Genomic DNA, 23,169 nt, shown 5'->3' with positions numbered 1-23,169 from the left:
TTGTAGGAGAACAAGAGTTTGAGGTTATAGCAGTTTCTTTCTCATTTGGTACAAGTGGGGGTTAGTGCATTATTGCTGGGGCAGGGAGGGCTCTATTTCTCTTGAAAGCAGATGAAATTGCTAAGTGAAAAATGATCTCCTTTGTCAAAATAATTCTTGCCTTCTTTCTGCTGGTTATGTAGGCTGCAGCTAGCGGCGCATGTGTGAGAGGCCCCCTTCAGGGCTTCCCAGCACGTAAAGTGAGGTTCCTTTATTTCATGATGTGCGTGGCAATGCTGTGTGGATTACCAGGCGAGGGCCAGCTTTGGAGTTGAAGGAGAGTGTTTGATCTGCATGTGCCCGCTCTTGCCTGTGGTAATTACAGTGACCCTGGTTTTCTCACCAGTTTGTTCACCATTTTAGAGGCTTAAGTCTAAGGCACCTAACCTGAGGCTACATTTGATCTTTCCTTCTCTGTGGACTTGTTTCTGGTGGGTAGAAGCAGGATAGAGGGACAAACTGAGCGGGCACCTGGAGTTCTGGCAGTAAAAAAAAAGGGGGGGGGGAGGAAAGGTAGAAAAGGAGAGGGGAGGAACTGGAGAGAGAGAAGAAATCGAGAGAGACTATTCCCGTGTCACTGTGACTATGTCTGTGTCACTGTCCTCTAAATACCCTTGCAGATCTCTTCTCCTTCCCTTGTGTTCCCAAGTCATAACATGCAACTTAATCTTGCTTTGCAGCTAAAGTGATTATCCACCAGACACTTAGTGTCTTAGAAGATATCGTGGAGAGCATCTCCGGGGAATCCACCAAGTCCCGGCAGATCTGCTACCAGTCACTGCAGGAATCCGTTCAGGTCTCCCTGGCCCTCTTTCCAGCTTTCATCCATCAGTCAGGTAGGAGCTGGCCGCAGGCCGCATAGGGGGCCAGTCACTGCTTCGCTCTGTAGAGCGCCCGCGTCAGCAGTTCAGGCATTGACTGAAGGCAGAGGGTAGTGAGGTTTATGTGGGGGTCTGGGGCCAGGCCCCAGGGAGCCTTCACGTGGGCTTTGCACCTGTGTCAGGTGGCACTGAGTTACTTGCCTCGTTTTTATTTTGAAGGCTTTGCCTTCTCCCATGTGGAGCTAAATGGCTGAGAGTAACGGGGCATTCATTATACAGGAGAGGAAAGAGACCTTTTTTCCACAAATGCTATTTACTTACACATATGGCACGGTGGGTCTGCTGCACCCCGTGCTGCTGTTGTCACTAAGGGCTCTGCAGGTATGTGAGAGCATTTACAGTGGTAGGAGATATTGGGGTTTCTGAGTCAGCAAAAATTCATGAGATATTGGGGGTTTCTGAGTCAGCAAAAATTCATGAGATATTGGGGGTTTCTGAGTCAGCAAAAATTCACTGATTGCCTTTTGAAAGCAGTTTGTGTGGTTGGAGCTGAAACATACTATACAAGATGGTTGTTTAGACCTGGAAGTGAAACTACATTAAATGGAACCAATGTTTTCTGACATTAATGCATTTAATGGATGAGGGTCAAGCCATCTGAATATATCTTCATTGTCCACTTTTATTCATTTCACCCTTACTTAACCTTCACTGCAGGGTTATTGGTCACAGAGAGAAACTGCTGAAGCACTTTGGTGTCGACCCTATTCAATAGTTCCATCAGTGTGTGTGCAAAACACTCCATCTGCAGTGAAAACTCCGAACTCGGCTGGGACTGAGCGGCGAGGGAGGCTCCATTTCCTCTCTGGAGCCATCAGCAGAGGCTCACTACACCAGAGCTGTTTTCTCAGCATGTCCCCAATCAGTTCCCACTTTCCGTCACCCGCTCTGATGGTGTTGGGGAAATTTCTTCAGCAGGAAGCCTTAGAGAGATGATAGAGCGGATTGCAAGAGGAAGTCTGTCAAGCCTGAGGCTTCCGTTTATCCCTGTGTGCAGGCCTCTGATCATTTGCTTTGTCCTTTGTTTAGATGTGACTGATGAGATGCTGAGCTTTTTCCTCACTTTGTTTCGAGGCCTTAGAGTACAGATGGGTGTGCCTTTCACTGAACAGATCATACAGACTTTCCTCAATATGTTTACCAGGTAACCACACACTTGTCCATGGTTTTCAAATTTCAAGGGGAAGTGGCGGGGCCCAGCTACGAAGTGTGGGGCTTTTTGCTCCTCTTCTTCACTTGCCACAGTGTTGGTGTCATGCTGGTCCCAGAGAAACATCCCTGGGCTACTGTGCGGTTTCTTTGTCTGCAGAGAACAACTAGCCGAGAGCGTCCTCCACGAAGGCAGCACCGGCTGCCGGGTGGTGGAGAAGTTCCTGAAGATCCTGCAGGTGGTGGTCCAGGAGCCCGGCCAGGTGTTCAAGCCCTTCCTCCCCAGCATCGTCTCCCTGAGCATGGAGCAGGTGTATCCCATCATCGCCGAGGTATGCGCGCGGCTTGTCCCCTCCAACCGGGGAGGGAATGAAATAGTAAGGAAAAGGAGTTGTGTTTTAAAGTTAATTTGTTATTTTATTTTTGTAAAATAATTTTTTTCTAAGAAAGAGCGCCTTTAGCCCTAACGGGTTTGGCTCAGTGGATAGAGCGTTGGCCTGCAGACTAAAGGGTCCCAGGTTTGATTCCGGTCAAGGGCATGTACTTTGGTTGTGGGCATATCTCTAGTGGGGGGTGTGCAGGAAGCAGCTAATTAATGTTTCTCTCTCATCGATGCTTCTAATTCTCTATCCCTCTCCCTTCCTCTCTGTAAAAATTCAACAAAATATATATATTTTTAAAAAGAATGCCTTTAGCTTGGTACAATATTTTTATATTGGTTGAGTTAGTTAGACCTAGTCTAGTGTAAGCAAGGTTGATTGGTAAAGATCAACCTCCCTGGCAAACAGTTTATAACTTTAGGTGAATATATAGTTTTCTACAGCAAACATTGTAACAAACTAGAGGCCTGGTGCATGAAATTCCCACCACTGCTACTGCACTTGCCAACCTGTGAGCCCAGCTTCTTCCTGGAGGGCGTTCCCCCTGTGAGAACGCACTGACCATCAGGGGGAAGCTCCTGTGTCGAGTGTCTGCTCCCTGTTGGTCAGTGTGTGTCATAGCAACCGGTTGTTCCTCTGTTTGGTTGATTTGCATATTAGCCTTTTATTATATAGGATGTACTTTTTCTATCAAGAGCATTCATGATCTCCAGGATACAAGGCAAGTTTTCAGAACGATCCAAAGCTTTCCTTGTTACAGCAAGCCTCTGTTCTTCCTGAAGAACAGACGGACGCAGCATGACAAGATCCAGAATGAGTAGATTAACTAAATTTTATGTAATAGTTCCGTAAATAAGAGCTAACCTTTTAACTGTCCAAATTAAGGCTTAAGTGAATCCACTTGCTTTGCATCATTAAACACACGTGGGCCCTATAAGGATTCCTGCCTTGGAAGCTCATGCCTTCTGTCTCAATTTCTTCTTAATCAGCTGAATTAAATATATCAGGGCCTTATCATTTTGAATTCTCCAGACCCATCTGGAATAATGTGACCCGACATGCCCTCTAGTGACTTGGAGATTTTTGTTCAAATTAGAAAATATTGCCGAGCAGACTGCCTCCCACTCCTCTCCTCATCCCAGAATCCCAGCTGCCAGTGAAAAAGGAGACAGGCCTAGAGAGCAGTCAGCCCTGCAGGCTGCTCTCCTCCCTCTCTCAGAGGTGCTGCCTCCCCCAGACCCCCCGAGACTTCTTTCTGTGGCTCCTAAGTGCCCCTTAAGCCCACTTTCTATGGAGGGTAGATCTGCTTTAAGGTTTCTTACTTGTCTTTAGCTTCTGAGTTATATAAGATCAGCAGGTTAGTTGCACAGCATTGTTTATCCTGGGAAAAGGAACAACTACCAAGACTATGATAGATGAGATGGGCTGCTTTCTGAACAGAAAAGCCATTTTCCTAATTGTTCTTCCACTTAATAGCCTTTTCTGAGCTTGAAAACCTGAGTGTTTCCATCGGAAAAGGGCCCCTTGGCACGACCCAGGCATTCTGTCTCAGGCAGCCCGTCTCTGCCAAGTACTCTTGATCTGACCTGCTGATAGGGCAGGTGTGGGTGGGAAGCTGACAGCTTGCTGTTGCCAGGCACCTGTGAGACCTCTTTGTTGCTCTGGGCCTGGGCTGTGAGTGAGTCCTGAGCCGCAAGAGGGGAAGGTTTGAGGGTCCCTGTGTGTGTCTGCAGCGCCCCTCCCCTGACGTGAAGGCTGAGCTGTTCGAGCTCCTTTTCCGGACACTCCATCACAACTGGAGGTACTTCTTCAAGTCCACTGTCCTGGCGAGTGTCCAGAGGGGGGCTGCCGAGGAGCAGATGGAGAACGAGCCTCAGTTCAGTGCCATCATGCAGGTAACGTACAAGAGCTGCTGAGGTTGCCTGTGGCCCCAGAACAGACAGGCCTCGTTCGGGACCCCTGGGTCCGGTGCTGTCAGTCCTTGGCTTCTCTGACGCTCAGTCCCTTTCCCTAACGGGCCCACTTCGACAAGCACCGCCTCCGAAGCCTGTAGTGCGGCCTCTCAGCACTGTGCACTTAGTTCACTTCTCAGAACCTCAGTCTCCAGGTGTCGAGTGGGATGACATGACATCTGCATCACAGGCTCTCTTTTCGGGAAGCCAGCTGACTCAGAGCCTCTGGAGGAGGGGCCCCTGCCGCCTCTGTAGAGAGGATTCTGGCCAGGACAGAATTGGGAGAAGGCTGCCTGTGCCTCGGGTCCCTCTCAGATCAGGTGTGACTGTGAAGCCCAGGGCGCGGGCTCTCGGGGCGGCCACTCCTGCTGTGGAAGACGAGGCCTCCCCTTAGACGGCGGCAGCTGTCCGTGCTGCTCGGGCTCTGCACTCAGTGCACACATCAATCCGTGTTCCAAGTCTAGGCTGAAGTGCGAGGTTTTCTTTTGTTTTTTCAGTGCTTGCTTTTCCTCACCCTTCAGCTCCCACCTGCACACATGCACCCAAACCCCTGTGTGGGATCTCTCTGGAAAAGCACCTGCCCACCCCGGGCTTCCTGCAATCACTTCACTGAACTTCCATCGCCAGCTCCCAACTCGGGCTTCGGTGTGGAGTACCAAGTGTTTGTCCCCTCTGCCTCCTCTTAACCTCTGTCCTCGCTTTGAAGCCTTCTTTGGTAGACAGTATTGGTAAAAGCCACGTTGGAAAACAGTTTCCACCGCTAAGCATTTTACCCAAGATACATGAAAACATATATTCACCTGTGCACAGGAATTAACAGTGGCTTTTAAAAATATTTCCTAAAGCATATCAAATACCTGTTGCTGGTAGTGAGTAAATAGTGATGCATGCATGTGAGAGCCTGCTGCTCAACAATACAAAGGAACATATTGCCCTGGCCAGGTGGGTGGCTCAGACAGTTGGAGTATCATTGCATACATGAAAGGGTTGTGGGTTCGATTCCCAGTCGGGGCACATAGCTGGGTTGTGGATTTGATTCCCCACTGGAGGCATACAAGAGGCAACTGATCGATGTTTCTCTCTCACATTGATGTTTTTTTTCTCTCCTCTTCCCTCCCTCCCTCTTTCTCTGTCTCCTCTCACCTTCAAATCAATAAACATATCCTCAGGTAAGGATTAAAAAAAAGAAAGAAAGAAATAGCCTTAGCTGGTTTGGCTTACCGTGTTTCCCCAAAAATAAAACATCCTCCGAAAATAAGACCTACTTACAGGTTTCCTTCTGAGTGAAATATAAGGCATCCCCCCGAAAGTAAGGCCCCCCCCCCCAAGCTCTGTCACAGAATGCTATTGCTAAACATGAGAGATTTGGTCCACTGATTCTGAAAGAAATGGAGTCACAAGAAATTCACCAGGAAATTCAGGAATTGGATTATTATTATGATGTTCCAGATGATGATGATGACATGATTGTCATTGAATAAATGAGTAAATTCTTGATACTGTAGGATTCACAGTTTGTCTGGTTTGTGTTGACAACTACCGTACTACCATACCGTATACAGGTAATAAATTTCCTTTATTTTCATTTAACAATAAATTCTTCTTCATGGAAAAATAAGACATCCCCTGAAAATAAGACTTAACGCATCTTTGGGAGCAAAAATTAATATAAGACACTGTCTTATTTTTGGGGAAACAGGGTAGTAGATAGAGCATTGGCCCTCGCACTTGAGGGTCCTGGGTTCAATTCCTGTCAAGGGCATATACCTAATCAATGTGTCTCTCTCGCATTGATGTTTCGCTCTGTCTCTTCCTCTCTGAAAAAATCAATGGAGAAATATCCTCAGGTGATATTTAATTAAAAAAAAAAAAAAAGGAACGTACAAACGGCAGTGTAAATACATTATGTTACTTTATGGTAGGTGAAGAAGCTGGATTCAGGAGGCTGTCTACAATTCAAGCATGTCAAACTCTCGGTCAATGGGCCACATGCCTCATTTATTTAAACGAGACATGCAGCCTTCTGGCCATGAGTTTGACACGCTTGGCATGATTGCATTCTATTACGTTCTGGAAGAGGCAGGCCTCGGACAGGAAATGAGCAGTGGTTGCCTGAGGCTGGAAGGAACTTTGAGGAGCTGGAGGTTTTTATCTCCATTGTGATGGTGGTTAGACACTGGGTGTGTGGGTCAGAATTATATAAAGGTGACCCTCAGAGGGGGGTGGCGGGAGGATTTTACTCTGTGTTAGACTTAGTAAACCACACTTGAAAAATGAGTGGAAACCAGTGGGCATAGAGATCACTGCAGCAGGAGTTACAAGACCCTTGTAGCTTAGGACAGAATGAAAAGGCCGTCCCTGGCTTATTCTGGGGGGTGTCCTGCACACGCCTGGTCTGCCTATCATTGGCCTGTCCCACTCTCCCCACCTTCATTGGCACAAGGCTCTTGGTGGTGTGTTTGTGTGTTTTGTTTTGTTTTTGTTTTTTGTGGGGGAGGTTCTAACTTTTACAGCCCAGAAATTGCAAAGCAGTTTAAAAATTTGCTATTGCTTAATTCTAAGACAGGTTGTGACGAGCCTCTAAGGATTTTGTTTTGTAAGGCTGGGATACCAGGGAGAGGGCTTATGGGAGTTGTGAGTGGTTGGCTTGAGGGGAGGCTTAGCTATTTGTCTTAGTTTTTAGCTTTTTGCTTCAAAGATAAGTCTTCCTGAAGGAGTCTACAGGTTCATTACAAAAGGTGTAGGATGAGGATGTGGGGGCGATCTGGCTGTGACATGTCACCCCATTGATCGCCAGGGTTGATTCGGCTGATATGGCTGGCTAGGCGGGTGTCCCCTCCTCCCTCACCGATCCATATGCGTCCTCCCGAAGCTGTGTGCTCGGTCAAAGAGCGTGGCGTTCCCCCAGGGGGGAGAACCCCCGCTGGAGCCTCCGAACAAGCTCTCACAGGGTGGGGTGGGAGCAGAAGTCGGGCCCCGTGGAAGGACTTAGGAGACAAGACTCCATGGACCATTCCTGAGACCTGACCAGACAGGCGGGGAGACTGCGGTGGCAGAGGAGCCCCTCCCGGGGAATCTCCTCCTTGAGGGGGAGGGTGCCCAGAGGGCCTGGCCTGGCGGTGTTTCGTGCTGTGAGTAGAGCGGTGGTCTTATTTCTTGGACAGGCTTTTGGACAGTCCTTTCTGCAGCCTGACATCCACCTATTTAAACAAAACCTCTTCTACTTGGAGACACTCAACACCAAGCAGAAGCTGTACCACAAGGTGAGTGCCCATTTCCCAGAAGCGCCTCACCCACGGCGCTGGCCCTGGTGGGACCCGGAGAGGCCCCGACCCCGGCGGCCACGTCACTCTGGCTCTTCCGCAGAAGATCTTCCGGACCACCATGCTGTTCCAGTTCGTGAACGTGCTGCTGCAGGTGCTGGTGCACAAGTCCCACGACCTCCTGCAGGAGGAGATCGGCATCGCCATCTACAACATGGCCTCCGTGGACTTCGACGGCTTCTTCGCAGCCTTCCTCCCCGAGTTCCTGAGCGGCTGCGACGGCGTGGATGCCAACCAGAAAAACGTGCTGGGGCGGAACTTCAAGATGGACCGGGTGAGGAGAGAGGCCAGGCTACAGGGAGGGCGGTGCGGGCTCATGCCTGGTCCCGCTCAGTGCGGGCAAGCTGCCTTCCTGTGTGGTTTGTCGCGTGCTTTTCTTAGACTCGGCTCCTGTTTTCCGAAGTCTTTCTTCCCTGGCACCTACCTGTTGGCTCCGGGGCTTAAAGCTTCAGCCAGCGGGTTGGTTGCCTTTCTTTCCTAGAGCAGCGGTCGCCAGCCTTTCGGACCTCACGGGCCACAAGGTTCGCAGACCACCAGCTGGCGACCGCTGCTCTGGAGTCCAAATTCTAATATTCAGAGATCAGATTCCCCCGATGCCGTTATCAGTGGGTTCCACATTTAGTCATGCCTCAGAGCTCCTGGTGCTAAACACACAGTGATACCTGTGCTCCACCAGGAAGTTCAGGATCCCTCACTCGCTCGCTCACTCACTGTCTGGTTGAAGCCAGCTCCTCGCAGGGCCTGGGCAGGGTGGGCACCATCTCTGCCTTCATAAAGCACTGTTGGGAAGCCTGACACAGACCTTACTGGCTTTCTGATGCATGGGCCCTGTTAACCCCATTCCCAGGCGAACCCATGCTCAGAAAGGCCAGCCGTCAGTTGGCAGGTACAGAACTAGGGAATGGGAGAGCAGGGGGCGGGCCAGGCCCGGCGCTCTGGCTGCAGGGCTGCGTGCACTGTCCACAGCAGATGGGCAGGGCTCAGAGCTCAGCAGAGGGCCGCGGACCTGCCCCTAGGAGCCAGGAAACGGACGTCTGAGGGCTTTGGGCAGAGGCAGGCCTTGCAGCTTGAAGAGGAGGGAGGGAGCCAGGGAAAGGGCGGTGGGAGGAGGCGGCTGGAGGTGCCTCGCTCTTCCCTGAGCCCCCGGCCAGCAGAGCTTCAGGTGGAGCTGCCCACGCTGTGGCGGGGAGCCATTGGTGTTGCTCACGCTTTGCCGAGTGGTCCAGCATCTGTATTCACGCTGTAAAGATGAGGGTGCAACCTCGGCCACCTCCTAGTGCTGCCTGGGAGGGTGTGGGTTCAGCTGCGAGGATCCCTCTCTTCGCCGTCTGCAGCCCAGCCGGCGGCGGTGGTCAGCAGGTGAGATTACGAGTACAGGCGGGCTCCTGCCAGGTGTCGCCCTTAAGTGGCAGGCCTGCCTGGAGCACTCGGAGAGAGTCTCTGGACATGCTGGACAGGACGCGGTGAAGGGGAGACACTGGCAGCCCGGCCAGTGCCCCTTTCCCTCCGCCTTGTCACTGAGGCCGGCTTCCCAACCTCCGCGCCTCCGAGCCTGGCCGTGCACACGAGGGCAGCCCCGCCCTCCCTCTCCCCGCGGTGCCTGTGCGCTCACACGTGCGGGAGGGAGCGGAAGTGGCCCGTTGCGTACACTGTGGGAGCACGAGTGCGCCTTGGGTTGGGAGTGCTGGTGGGCGGTGGGTGACGGGGGCTGGGTGCGGCCAGGCTGTAGCTGTGCCCATGCCTTCCAGGACCTGCCCTCGTTCACCCAGAATGTGCACAGGCTGGTCAACGACCTGCGCTACTACAGACTCTGCAACGACAGCCTGCCGCCCGGCACCGTGAAGCTCTAGGCGCCGCTCCCGGAGGCCTCGCCTGCACCGTCGCCTTCCGCCGCTCCGGACGAGCCTCGGGGACTCCTCGGACTCACACACCTGAGCAGCCGGCCTGCCCTCCGCCCTCCACGCAGCTCTCCCGCTGCCCACCGGCAGAGCTGGCTGCCGGGCGTGTCACACTGGCTGGAGAGCCTGGGCGTCTGCGCAGACGGAGGGCATGTGGCTGGCACCAGGAGAGCCTGCGGTGCTCTGTGCAGATCATCGCATGTCAGTCATGACACCGATGCCAAGGACCACTAGGACAGTGCCACCTTCTCACCATTCCGCCCCTGCCCCCTCCGGCCCCGTCGCCACGGAGAGATGTGACGTCGGAATTTTTGGCACTTCTACCACCCCTTCCCCCCATTGCCTTGAAGTCTCTGCTCTGTGTTAGAGATGGGCAGATTCATGAGATTTTTTTTTTCCTCATCATTCCATTGTGATACTAAGAGACTAAGAAGCTTAATGAAAAAATAAAATGCTTATGTTGTTGTTATAGAAATGCTGGTTAGGGGGCTTCCTTCAGGCAGAGCCCTCCAGGCTGGCGTCCCGCTGGGGCTGTCCTGGGCAGGGGCAGTGAGGGAGGAGGCCGGTTTGCACCGTACAGGGGCAGAGGAGGACCATCTACTAGGGCCTGACCGCACCCCACCCCGCCCCCCTCCTCTGGATACCATCCCGCTAACCCTGGTGGGGACGCAGAGTTCTCATTGCTCATAATCGGAGAGCAGGGAACTTCATGTCGCTGACAGGTAACCTAGAGGTGGAAGTGGGTGTGGAGTCTAAGGGAGCCAGTGCCCTGCCCCTCCCAGGGAACAGAGGGGGCGGGGGAGATGGCATGTAGCTGGGCGAGGGTGGGTGTGGCTGGGCTCAGTGCTCATGGGTGTGTGTGAGGCTGGGGCCTCGCTCAGCCATTGGAGAGTGGGAAGTTTCTGGGCTAACGGGTCAGGTGTCCTAATGGCCGGCCAGCCAGGACCAGGTGGTTCCGATGGGGCCGCCACTCCTGCAGGGAGGGGTTTGCTCCCCGCAGGGCAGTGAGGGTGTTTCCTGAAGGCAGGGCGGCCCTTGGCTCCTGTAGAACCCGGGGGGCGGGGGAGGGAAGAGGGTGTTGGGGGCTGATGGCTTCTACTTCGAGGTCTTTAAGAATCACCTTGGTGATGGTGGGGGGGGGGGTTGAGAGGGTGGAGCCATGGGATGGGGGAGTGAGGAGGGGTGGGAGAGAGAGAGGCAGCCCCTTTGTGTCAGTCGCAGCCTCTCACCCCGGCTAGCCCACTTCACAGTTTATGGAGGAGGGGACTGACACTTCTCCAGGAAGGAGTTAACCGCAGTCATTGCTGGGCTGTACATACTCCGCACCTGCATGCTGGGAGACCAGGCAGTCTGTGCCTGGGATGGAGAAGGGCTCTTAGAAAGGCTACTGTGGAGGTGGGGATGGACTTTGTTGTCTGTGGGCCCCCTCCTTGGACAGGACGGGGGTGACAGAGGAAAGGCCGTGGGGAGTAAGTGAGCTGGTTGGAGGACTGTTGGTTGTTAATCCTCACCTGAGGATATTTTCCCACTAATATTTAGAGGGAGTGGAAGGGAGGGGGAGAGAGCGAGGAACATTGATGTGAGAGACACAAAGATTGGTTGCCTCCTGCATGGGTTCCAACCAGGGCTGGGGATTGAGTCTGCAACCAAAGTACATGCCCTTCACTGGACTCGAACCGAGCCTTCCGTCTGCAGGCCGACGCTATCCACTGAGCCAACAGGCCAGGGCTGGGTTGGAGGATTTTCGATCCGAGATGGATGGGTGTGGCCAGTGAGCTACCTGTCCTTGGAGATGTGCAAGCAGAGGCGGTGACCTGCAGAAAGGGTCTGTCCGGGGAGGTCAGGCAGGTCTCCGGTCCGGTTCTCCTCGGCACTGCAGGGGCCCGGCACGAGGGCAAGCCTTAAGCCAGGGTGGAATTGGGTGGCTCACAGGCCGTTGACAGACCCAGAATCGTCTGCATTCTGAGGAAGGGCTGGGGAAGGGTAATGGCGGGTGGTCTACGAGGTGGGCTGCCTCCCAGCTGCCTGAGGGTGGGAGGCTGTCCTGGCTGCCGGCCCACGGCCCGCTTCTCCTGGGTTTCCGTCAGCTCTGTGGGCTGGGCACAGCGCTGGGCACGGGTCCGCGGCCACGCCTCGGGTTCAGCATCTCCGCTGCCCGCCCTTGGCCTCAGCAACACAGGCTGATCCACAGCCGTTTCCTCCGGGCGGTAGCGGTGGAAGACTGAGCAATGCAGCGACGGAAAAAGGCGCCTAATCCCACTGCCCGAGGAGACCCCGTAGAAATAAAACGGAGCCCCGGTGCTGTGCAATCTCCTCCTGATCACTCGCGTGCTGTGCCCATTTCCTCATCTTACCGCTCGCTCTGCAAACCGGAGCTTCCGTGGCAGCGTGTTCACTCGCAGGACGCACCATGTTTTGTTTGCATTTTCTTTTAGAAGGTGCTGCTGCAGAGAGCGTCCTCGTGTATGAATCTTTAGTCTTCTGGTGGCTTCCAAGGCTTCAGTCCCAGTGGGGGGGTTGTGGCACTGCCTGTGAGGCCTGGGGAGCCATGGTGGGACCCGGTTTCTCCTCTGAAGATGGGCCTGTGACGGCCCTCGGGGTGTAAAACGTCTGAGCCTCAGGGTGCCGTTGAGGAGCTGACTGAGGCAGCCCCGGTTTTGTGGCTCCTGGGGACTTGGAGGCCCAGGCCCCTGGCCGGTTAGTGCTGGGGCCTAACCAGGCCTCCGTGCCCACTCCTGGACATTATTGCCCCAGAGTGGGACGTCTGCGGGACGTGGGACCAGGACGGGGAAGGAGCTGATGGTCAGGCTGACTCCTTGGGCCTTGGCAGGAACCATGATTGGTGGCGGTTCGTTAATTTAACAAACATTATCCACCAAAGGCCTCTCTGGGGCAGGGGCTGGCTCCACGGAAGGACTTGGGGATGAACAAGGCAGCCTGTGCTGCAAGGGATTCACAGACCAGCGTGTGTGTGTGTGGCGGGGGGAGGGGGGGGGGGAGGGCAGGCCAACGGCAGCAGAAGCGTGCTCAGCAGCGGGAGGGGGTAGGGGTCCAGGAACTGCGTGGAGGGGGGAGAGGAACCGGTGGCTTCGTTGCAGGTGGTGGGCACCTGGGACAGGGCAGGGTGGGGAGGGTGAAGTCGGGCATGGCGGTGTCTGAGGCTGGTGAGCAGACAGTTGCCTGGAGATGGTGGGAGATTGCCACGGAGCTTTGACAGGGAAATGGGCAGGGTGACTATCATTTTCCCCCAAAACCAGGATGTGTTGAATAAAAGCAGCATTTCCAAGGATCTCACACATCTAAGGGAAATAATGAGCAACATAAACTAATGAACAAAAACAGAGACAGAGAAGCAGCGATCAGACCGTCAAACCTCAGAGGGAAGGTAGGGGAGGGTGCGGGTAAAGGGGAGAGATCAACCAAAGGACTGTGTGCATGCATGTAAGCCTGACCAGTGGTCATGGACCACGGGAGTGGGGGCATACGTGGGGAGAGGTTTGGGATGAGGACAATTATATGATAACATTATCAATAAAAAAAAATGCTAAAAACACAGCTACGTTACCAGCGATAACTCTGGGACGGCCGGGATAGACCGGGCTGTGCCTCCCAGCCTGGAGGAGAAGGCTGGCTCGGTGAGTCGCCCTCACCGCGGGTGAGGAGACGCCGAAGCGGCGGCCGCATTTCCTCCCCCTTCGGTGCAGCGCCCGTCCCGGAGCCAGCTCTGCGCTGTCCCCCCGCAGGCAAACGGAAGAGGGCACGCCTCGTCCTGCAGCCTTCAGGGTCACCTCCGGGCCAGCTCTGGGGGCAGCTGGTCTCCCCAACCTGTCAGACAGCCGGCCGCGCTCCTCCAGCTCCTCCTGCTCCTCCCAAACGCTGAAGGGCCTCCTGGGCCGCGGCACCATGTCCCCTGCTGGCCTTGGCGCCTTGGTGCCCACCCACATGGGCATTCGGAGGCAGGGCATTGGTCCGTGTGCCCGGAGCTCCGTGCGGAGAGAACACGAGGGTTTTCCAGCTCCATCCAGTGGGTCCTTCCTCCCAGGAGGAAGCCTGGAGTCACCCCGAGGTGCCAGGCTGGATTCTAACACAATGAAGCCGCGTCCTGTCTGCTCAGCACGCCTGGCCGTGCCCTGCAGCTCCGACGGGAGAAGCCCCCGTGAACAGTTCCCGGGTGCAGGCTTCCTCCAGCTCCACTCCCTTTCTGCTCCTCCTGTCTGCATCTACTGGAAATACTTTTAAAAAAAATCTTTTTCATCGATTTCAGAAAGGAAGGGAGAGGGAGAGAGAGAGAAACATCAATGATGAGAGAGTGCTGGATTGGCTGCCTCCTGCGTGGCCCCTGCTGGAGGTGGGAACACCTTTGAAAGGCCTGTTAATTCATGGGCTCAGGCCCTAAAGGTGGTGGGTGGCGGGGTGCACAGCCCACTTGGGGTGTGCAGCCTCCCGGGCGAGACTGTGGTGTGGCCAGAAGCTCCGAAGGGCGTTGGCCTCTCTACTGGTCAGAGTTGGGCACTAACCCCGGGGGTGGGGCTGCTGGAAAATTAATTTTCTAGAGAAAACATTCAGAGGCCCACAGGCCTGACATGGATGGGCATTTTGTCAATAGATACATATTTTTTTTAAAGTGAGCTTTTCTCCCCTCTCTATTATAGAAATAGTAATACATGTTCCTTGCAGATAAGACAGAAGAAAAAAATCCAAAGTCAATAACTCAGTGGGGTGGCCTCCCAGACCTTTCCTTGCATTACACCTCGGCGGGAAGAAGGCCTTAACCTGGGGCAGCCATGTCCCCCAGGCCCTGCCCACACCCTTTGGCTGCTCAGCCTCAGCCCCGAGGGGCCTGCGGAGCCTCAGTGGGAGCCATGGGGACCTCCTGCCCTGGGCACATTGGACTCTGGAGTTGGCCTGGGGGCGGAGGCCAGAGATGTGTCCAGAGGTGTGGCTCCTCCCCCAAAAAAGCAAGTCAGATGTGGTTCTTGGAGCCCCCAGAAGGCATGACCCCATTTTGCAGAGGCAGAGCCTGAGGCTCAGAGTCAGACCTGCTCACCCACCCTCCCCTGGGCCACACTGGAGCTGGTCCCTGCACTCCTGGAGGTCAAGGTCAGGGGAACCTTGCTCCCAGCCTCTGAAGGGCACTCGAGTGGCAGTGGTTCTGACTGCACAGGATGTTTGCAGAGTCCGTCTTCCTCTCACCTCGCCTGCCAGGAGGGGCCAGAGGTCTGAGGCAATGGGCTTTATTATGCTATTGATCTGTGTTACGGTATTTTCAAAACTGGTTCCCGCCCTGGCATTGCTGCCTCCCCACGCTGGGCGCAGTCACCTGCGTGGGGCTCCGCTGCCTCAGTGCAAACGCTCCCAGAGGAGGAGACAGGCTCAGAGGGAAGTGACTTACTTGAGGCTGCACAGCAGGTCCCTGGCAAAGCTGGGGCCCAACTGTAGTCTGTCTGGCTCCAGAGCTGCATTTCCTCCCTGCTGTGCCCGTGCACGTGAAGTCACCTCGCAGCCCCTGGGGAGACCTCCGCCTGCCGAGGGGCCTGGAGCCCTCTGTGCTCCGGTCAGCATCCCGGAGCCGGGACCTGCTGCGCCACAGAGGCAGGGCTGTTGTCACCAGTCCACGGAACTTGAAGGTCAGTGGAGCCCAAGGTCACACAGCTGGAAGGTGGCAGAGCCCGAGTTCCAGCCCACTGGGTAGGATTTGAGGGTCTGCTCGGTTCCCTGGCAGAGGGGCTGTGACAGGCCGAGAAGAGGCGCTCTGGGGGAGATGCCAGAGGAGGCCCAGCAGCTGAGCTGGCTGTGAGGGTGGGCCCCGATCCGCCATGTCTGCTAGTCCCTCCCTTTCTCTTTCGGGGTGCTATCTCTGCATGCAGGGGCTGAGCAGTGCCTGTGGGGGTCAGGCCTGCCTCCTGGCTCACAGAAGGGCTCCACACCCAGTAGGCTCTGCTGCTGCGGGGGCTTTCACACCTGTTTGCAGAGCCTCGTTCGCAGGTGACTCAGGTGGGGCTGCACTGGGGGGAGGCCCTCAGTGCAGGCTCCGGGGTTCTCTGGACAGGGTTGTGGAGTTACAGGCCATGTACTAGGTGGACCGGTTAATGATGCGGATTTTTCTCAATAGATGGAGTTACAAATATGTTGATATATATGCGACTTGATATGTATGCTATTTTGTTGTATAGACAGCAAGCTTCAAAGCTTCATATGTCAAATTTGCTGAAGGTGTTAACATAATAGATATTTTTACACTTAAAAATGTCGAATTTTGGCCCTGACTGTTTTGGCTCAGTGGATAGAGCGTTGGCGTGCAGACTGAAAGGTCCCAGGTTCGATTCCAGTCAAGGGCATGTACCTTGGTTTCGGGCACATCCTCAGTAGGGAGTGTGCAGGAGGCAGCTGATCGATGTTTCTCTCTCATCGATGTTTCTAACACTCTATCCCTGTCCCTTTCTCTCTGTAAAAAAATCAATAAAATATATATTGAAAAATGTCGAATTTCGTACCAAAAAAAAAGCATTTGCGGGAAATTATAATTCACTATTTTGAAGAAAAGTGCTGCTGAGAACTTCAGGAAACTTATGGTGAACATACTTGTGAACGCTGGTTTAAACGCTTTAAAAGTGATGATTTTGATATGAAAGACAAAGAATGTCCAGGTCAACCGAAAAAGTTTGAAGACCAACCATGACAAGCATTATTGGATGAAGATGCATGTCAAACTCAAAAACAACTTGCAGAAAGATTAAACGTTGCTCAGCCAACAATTTCCGATCGTTTACAAGCAATGGGAAAGTTTTTAGAGGAAGGAAAATGGGTGCCACATCAATTGAACGAAAGACAAGTGGAAAACCGAAAAGTCATCAGTAAAATGTTGCTTCCACGGCACAAAAGAAAGTCTTTTTTTTTTGCATCGAATTGTGACTGGCGATGAAAAGTGGATTTATTGAGAGGATCCAAGATGGCTGCTCGGGTTTACACCTAGCCGCAGCAGCTCACAACAATTTCAATGGAATACAACTAAAATGTAGAGTGGACATTGCCCAGAGCTACAGGTAGTCGACTGATTGAAAACTCTACAATAGGAAGGAGGGAGAAAACCAGAAGGAAAATCAGAGGAGCTGAAAAAAAGCCTAAGGTACGGAGACATGCGGCGCGCTCGCACGCACGCGCACGCGGAGAGGTCGCAACCGGAGAGGAGGAGAGGGCTGGGTGCTGCCTGGCGTTCCCTAGCAGGGAGGAAATAGAACCCCCAGCCTGGGCTGAACCCCCGAACCGGCAGCGCTGAGCCCCAAGTTATGGGCCAGACCCTGGGGACCCAGGCTCCGGCAGGGGGAGACAATCCCGGGGGCCGGCGAAAGGCGGGGCCCCCGGAGTCGCGCGCACATGGCGCGCAGAGGACTGAATGTTGACTCTGATGCTGGATTACCCTAGCCGTAAGAAACAAAGCCTCCGGCGGCGGCTCTGAGCCTCAGTCCAGACCGCCCCGAACTCCAGGTCTGGGCCAGTCCCTGGGGACCCAGGCTCGGGCAGGGGGAGACGGAGCTGTGAGGTGGAGTCCTGGGAGCGCGGCGAAAGGCCGAGCCCCCGGAGTCGCGCACACTGTGCGCAGAGGACAGTCTGTTGACTCTGATCCTGGACTCCCCTAGTGGGAGGGAGAAAGAAAGCTCCAGACTGGAGGAACGCGACGTGGAGCAGGAGCCCCTGCCGGACACCGGCCAGCCGGGCGCCAGCAAGGAGCCAGGCGACGGGGCCCCCAGGGGGGAGGGTGCCCCTGAGCCTTCGACTGCTGAGCGCTGGCAACGGAGCCAAGGACGGGGGCTGCTTCCTGGGCGGCGCCGACCCCGGCAACAGGCTGGAGCAGCGCGGGAGCCCGCGGAGAACAAAGGGGTGCCACAGGCCAACCTGCTGAGCTCCCAGGACAAGGAGGAAGAAACCAAAGAAGTTCTCAACGTGAAGAAATCAAGTGAGAGCAAATGATAGTAAAATTACTTAAGAAAGAATACAAAGAAGATCTTGAAAAATCAAAGACTAAGTCAGAACTCAACGCACCAGCCAACATTACAACATAAATGCGTTTTTGTGTGTTTTTTTTTTAAAGAAAAAAAAAAAAAGAGAAAAAAGGGACAGAATGTTGGAACAGCGGCGACCAGGCCTAGAGTGGCCAGGCACAAGGCAGTGGCAGCTGGGCCCGGAGCAGCAGTGGCCAGGCCCCAGAGCAGCAGCAGCCAGAACAAGAGCATCAACGGCCAGCACTGGAGCAGCCAGACCTGGGGCAGTGGCAGCCAGGCCTGAGGCAGAGGCGGCCAAGCCCAGGGTGGCCAGTCCAGGAACACCCAGACACGGAGTGGCCGGGCCCGGAGAAGCCGGGCCCAGAGCAGCCGGGTTGGGAGCAGCCAGGCCCAGAACAGCAGTAGCCAAGCACGGAGCATCCAGGTTGGGAGCGGCCAGGCTCAGAGCAGCCGGGTCAGGTGCGGCCAGGCCCGGAGCAGCGGCTGCCAGGCTGGGAGCGGCCAGGCCCGGAGCAGCAGCTGCCAGGCTGGGAGCAGCCGGGTCTGGTGTGGCCAGGCCTGGAGCAGTGGCTGCCAGGCTGGGAGTGCCCAGGCCCGGAGCAGCAGCTGCCAGGCTGGGAGCAGCCGGGTCTGGTGTGGCCAGGCCTGGAGCAGTGGCTGCCAGGCTGGGAGCGGCCAGGCCCAGAGCAACAGCTGCCAGGCTGGGAGCGGCCAGGCCAGGAGCAGCCGGGTCTGGTGCGGCCAGGCCCGGAGCAGCGACTGCCAGGCTGGGAGCGGCCAGGCCCGGAGCAGCCGGGTCTGGTGCGGCCAGGCCCGGAGCAGCGGCTGCCAGGCTGGGAGCGGCCAGGCCCGGAGCAGCCGGGTCTGGTGCGGCCAGGCCAGGAGCAGTGGCTGCCAGGCTGGGAGCGGCCAGGCCCGGAGCAGCGGCTGCCAGGCTGGGAGCGGCCAGGCCCGGAGCAGTGGCTCCCAGGCTGGGAGCGGCCAGGCCCAGAGCAGCCGGGTCTGGTGCGGCCAGGCCCGGAGCAGCGGCTGCCAGGCTGGGAGCGGCCAGGCCCAGAGCAGCCGGGTCTGGTGCGGCCAGGCCAGGAGCAGCGGCTGCCAGGCTGGGAGCGGCCAGGCCCGGAGAAGCCGGGTCTGGTGCGGCCAGGCCCGGAGCAGCGGCTGCCAGGCTGGGAGCGGCCAGGCCCGGAGCAGCCGGGTCTGGTGCAGCCAGGCCAGGAGCAGCGGCTGCCAGGCTGGAGCGGCCAGGCCCGGAGCAGCAGCTGCCAGGCTGGGAGCGGCCAGGCCCGGAGCAGCCGGGTCTGGTGCGGCCAGGCCAGGAGCAGCGGCTGCCAGGCTGGGAGCGGCCAGGCCCGGAGCAGCCGGGTCTGGTGCGGCCAGGCCCGGAGCAGCGGCTTCCAGGCTGGGAGCGGCCAGGCCCGGAGCAGCGGCTGCCAGGCTGGGAGCGGCCAGGCCCGGAGCAGCCGGGTCTAGTGCGGCCAGGCCCGGAGCAGCGGCTGACAGGCTGGGAGCGGCCAGATCCGGAACGGCCGGGACCGGAGCAACCGGGCCCAGAGCAGCCGGGTCGGGTGCGGCCAAGCCTGTAGCAGCAACAGCCAAGTCCAGAGCAACTAGGTCGGGAGCGGCAGTGACCAGACCCGGAGCAGCTGGTTGTGGAACGAACCAGAGCAACAGAGGCCAGGCCCGGAGCAGCCAGGCCCGAAACAGCTCGCTCCTCGCCTGTACCTGCCCACGGCTGCCTCTCAGACATGGCTGGAAACTTTTGCGGGAACTTGAGGGTCTGCTGAATCAAGTGATGAAGGCTTAGATCTGGATGTGTTGAGTTAGTATAGCGCTGGGGTGTTGATCTGTGAGTGCCTTGGGTGGGGCCTGGATGAGGCTGGTTGACCTATTTGAAAATGTCTTTTGTGTGAAGTGTATCATTGGGCATGTGGAGGTATTATTGATATGAGAAAATGCTAAGTAACAGATTTACTATCTGAAAAGGGATTTACTATCGGGGAAAGGGAGGGAGGAAGAGACTGAACATAAACTGTGCACCTATGGATGAGGACAATGGGGGATGGGGAGGGGGCAGAGGGTGGGGTGGGAACCTGGTGGAGGGGGGAAGAAATGAGGAACCTTTGTAATAATATGAACAATAAAGATTGATTTAAAAAAGAAAAAAAAAAAGAAAAAGAAAAAAGAAAAGTGGATTTATTTTGAGAACCCCAAATGCACAAAATCATGGGTTAATCCAGGTCAACCATCAACATCCAAAGCAGGTCATTTTGACTTGGAAAGCATTTGGTGGGATCAGGAAGGTGTGGTGTATTATGAACTTCTAAAGCCAGGTAAAACTGTTAATACTGATTGCTACCGACAATAATCAATTTGAACCACGCTTTGTTGTGAAATGACCAGAATGTTCCAGAAGACACGGCAAAATAATTTTGCTTCATGATGACGCACCTTCACACACTTCAAAACCAGTTAAAGACACGTTAAAAGATCTTGCTGGGAAGTATTAACCCACCCGCTGTGTTCACCAGACCTCGCTCCTTCAGATCACCACTTGTTCCGATCGATGGCACATGCACTTTCTGAGCAGCACTTCAAATCAAACGAAGAAGTGGAAAATTGGGTCTCTGAATGGTTTGCCTCAAAACAAGAAAAGTTCTATTGGGACAGTGTCCACAAATTACCTGAAAGATGGAGGAAATGTGCAGCTAGCGATGGACATTACTTTGAACAAAGCACTTTGGATGTTTCTCTTGAAATTATCGTGTTTTCTTTGATTACAAAATCTGCCATTATTAACCGGTACACCTGGTAGGTTTCCCTGAAAATGACGATGCATGCGTGACTCCCCCCTGAGCTCAAAGGCACGTATGACTCCTGCATCGCTCACCAGAGCCTTCAGTCCGTCACCAGACATTGCAAGGGTCCACACTGTGGCCGGTTCTGGGTCAGGGGCTAGGAATGAAGCATAGGTGCTCGTGGGTCCTGCCCGAGAGAGAGGGAGAGAGAGAGGGAGAGAGAGAGAGAGAGAGAGAGAGAGGAGGATCCTACTGTGTGCCATGTGCTGTATGTACTAAAATTACACGCACGAGCTAGTGTGTGTGCATGTGCACGTGTGTGCGCACAGGCTCTGTGCTCTGACATGACACAGGTTTCTATAACTGACCTCATTTTACTAGTATTCTGGGAAACTGGTGAGGAGAAAATGTATTTTTTAAAAATTTGCTCATTAACCAGAAATCATTCTCCAGATTTAAGAGACTCTTGTGGATAAAATAGTCAGTTCAAGTTCAGACGTCAGGTGGGTGTTGTGAGAATTTTACGAGACACCTCGTCCTCCACGCCAGGAGAGTGGAGGGTAAGATGTCAAACCCCACTTGCCCCCTCGGCCGGGCCTTGAGCAGATTTGTCAAACTCCCCATGGGAACTGTCCATGATATTTCCCTCTCTCTCCCTCTCACTTTCTCTCTGAAATCAAAAATACTTTTTTTTAAAGAAGATGCTAAGATGCTGAGCAGCGTGTGTGTGATCTGCAGGGCCAGCCCCTATACACCGGGAAAGTGGAGTGCCAGCCCCCGCGTCACCCCTAAATCAGTAAAAGCACACCCAGTGCCAAGCCAGTCATACCTCATTGAACGGGGGGAAGTGTCAGAAAACAGTGCTAAGTCAGAGATTAGATTTGCTGTTTCAGAGCAATGCTGCTCTTTGTGTCGGCTGCCTTCCCGCTTTGTGCCCGGCTGTGTGGCTCAGGCCCCGGGGCTCCTCGGTCCTCGGCCCCATCTTCAAAGTGGAATTAGCACGAGTCCCTCCGGGGCTGTTGGAGGGCCGCCTGAGACGATGGGTCACCTGTTCAGCTTCAAGCCTGGGAGGCCGCATGCTCAGTAACAGTGGTGCTCTGGGCCGGGGGTGCAGCCCGGGGTGCTGGCGGCCCCTTTCTGCCGGGCCAGGGCTGACAGCTGAAAGCTCAGAGGGTCCCACGGTTTGCCCAGCGTCATGGCGGCACGGGGACCAGCCCCGGCCTGCTCTTCCTGAGCGCCCCGCCCCGCACGCTGGCCCCACATGCTGGCCCTGGGGGGTTGGGGTGGTCTGGGGCTGGTGGACAGTGAAGCTTTCCTGGGCTTCCCTGTGGCCTCCTCCTGCCTCCAGACCTGCCCTGTCCTACACGGCTGCCACCCTTGGGACAGTCTGTGAGGTGGACATTCAGACACACATGCACACGTACACATGTGCATACATATGTGTGAGCATGCACACCCCTGTCTGAGGCCCCTCTGGAAGAGCAGGAACTGTGTGAGGAGGCAGGGAGTGCCAGACCCCTGGGAGGCACTCCACGGCCTCTCTGGTCACAGCCAAGGCCAGGGCCCCTGTTCCAGAGCTCGGGGTTCCGAGGCCGGTGCGGCGAGCGGCCAGATGTCAGAGCCGGGGTCCTGGCTCAGTGCATTTCTTTCAGCCACATCTCCGTGGGCCCTGGGAGGATCACCATGGCAACAGGAGCAGGCTTGACAGCCCAGGTCAGCGGAGGAAAAGGCCCGGGAGCTGACATTTAACTCACTGGAGTATAGACATGAAGAGGTTTCACTTCTTTATATTTTAATTTTTTTAAAAACGCTGTCTGCCCTGTATCTGTCCGTTAAGATTTCTCTCAGTGCATCCTGGTCCTCAGAAGGCAGTTTATTCGAGGGGGGTATGGTGACAGAGCAGCACTGCAGCCCAGTGTGTGTATCAGCCTCTCAAGATTCACTTCCTAAAAAACAAGGGGACAGCATAGCTACAAATGAAATTCCGACTGCCCGGGGCCCCAGCCTGGCGCCCTCGGGCAGACGCTGACCTCTCTGCCTCCGTCACCACGGTGGAGACATCACACAACAACAGTGACTGTGCAGCTGTGCTGCAGCTGGAGAGGTACCCGCCCTAAAGCACCGGGACTGGCACCGCAGGAGCGCCACCGCCTTATTCCTGTATCACCGCACAGCGGCTGATGGCTGCACTCCATCCCGCACCCATCGGACGGGCCAGCCCCCAGCTTCCGGCCCTTCCTGCCGCCGTGACGCCCGGTCTCTCGCCCGGCCGCTGTGAGAGCCCCGTCCTGCGTGGTTCGAGGCCCGGGGTCTGGAGAAGGGCCGCGGGCGCGCGCACACGTGACAGACGAGATGAGAAATAATAATTTGGAAATACGGGGGCCAGGCGGGAAACCCAACACAAGGGAAAGGACTTCCACTGCGCTCAGGCCTCACCAACCCTTTATTCCATTTTGGATACACATCTGGCCCTTAGCCAGGCAATGGCGGTAGCAGACAGACTATCTTAAAGGTCAGTAAATAGTAGAGAGATTGACTCTGAGACTATTTGGTCAGGAAATTGCTTGTGCCACCACGGTCTGGACCAAACAATCGGTGCATAGCTCCGGCCCTGGCCAGGGGCTCAGGGTTCACCAGCGTTCCGGCTCCTTGTTTACACTTCTCTGACAGTGAAGACAGTGGGTGGCTTCCCACCGCCCACCTGTTTTTTCTTTTCTTTTCTTTTTTCTTTTCTTTTATTTTAAATATA

General features: G+C 55.3%; 1 protein-coding gene across 7 annotated transcripts in view; it reads left to right on the top strand.

Annotated features, from left to right (window-relative positions):
• The window catches only part of XPO6 (exportin 6), a 113,726-nt gene extending 103,629 nt beyond the window's left edge, over window positions 1–10,097 (top strand). For 5 of the 7 annotated variants that reach the window (XM_084882888.1, XM_084882890.1, XM_084882892.1 and 2 more), the window contains 7 exons: window positions 720–875; window positions 1,950–2,064; window positions 2,230–2,401; window positions 4,183–4,344; window positions 7,566–7,664; window positions 7,768–7,998; window positions 9,473–10,097. In XM_084882888.1, the coding sequence (XP_084739014.1) occupies window positions 720–875; window positions 1,950–2,064; window positions 2,230–2,401; window positions 4,183–4,344; window positions 7,566–7,664; window positions 7,768–7,998; window positions 9,473–9,574 (1,037 nt within the window). In that variant the 3' untranslated portion in view covers window positions 9,575–10,097. The remainder of the gene's footprint in view (window positions 1–719; window positions 876–1,949; window positions 2,065–2,229; window positions 2,402–4,182; window positions 4,345–7,565; window positions 7,665–7,767; window positions 7,999–9,472) is intronic. The other 2 variants (XM_084882889.1, XM_084882893.1) reach the window with 1 other exon arrangement.
• Window positions 10,098–23,169: the final 13,072 nt, after the last annotated feature.

The sequence above is a fragment of the Pipistrellus hanaki genome (genome assembly GCF_964339955.1).
Source record: "Pipistrellus hanaki genome assembly, chromosome: 4".
Classification (NCBI taxonomy): domain Eukaryota; kingdom Metazoa; phylum Chordata; class Mammalia; order Chiroptera; family Vespertilionidae; genus Pipistrellus; species Pipistrellus hanaki.
This window is presented reverse-complemented; position numbering and strand designations above follow the sequence as displayed.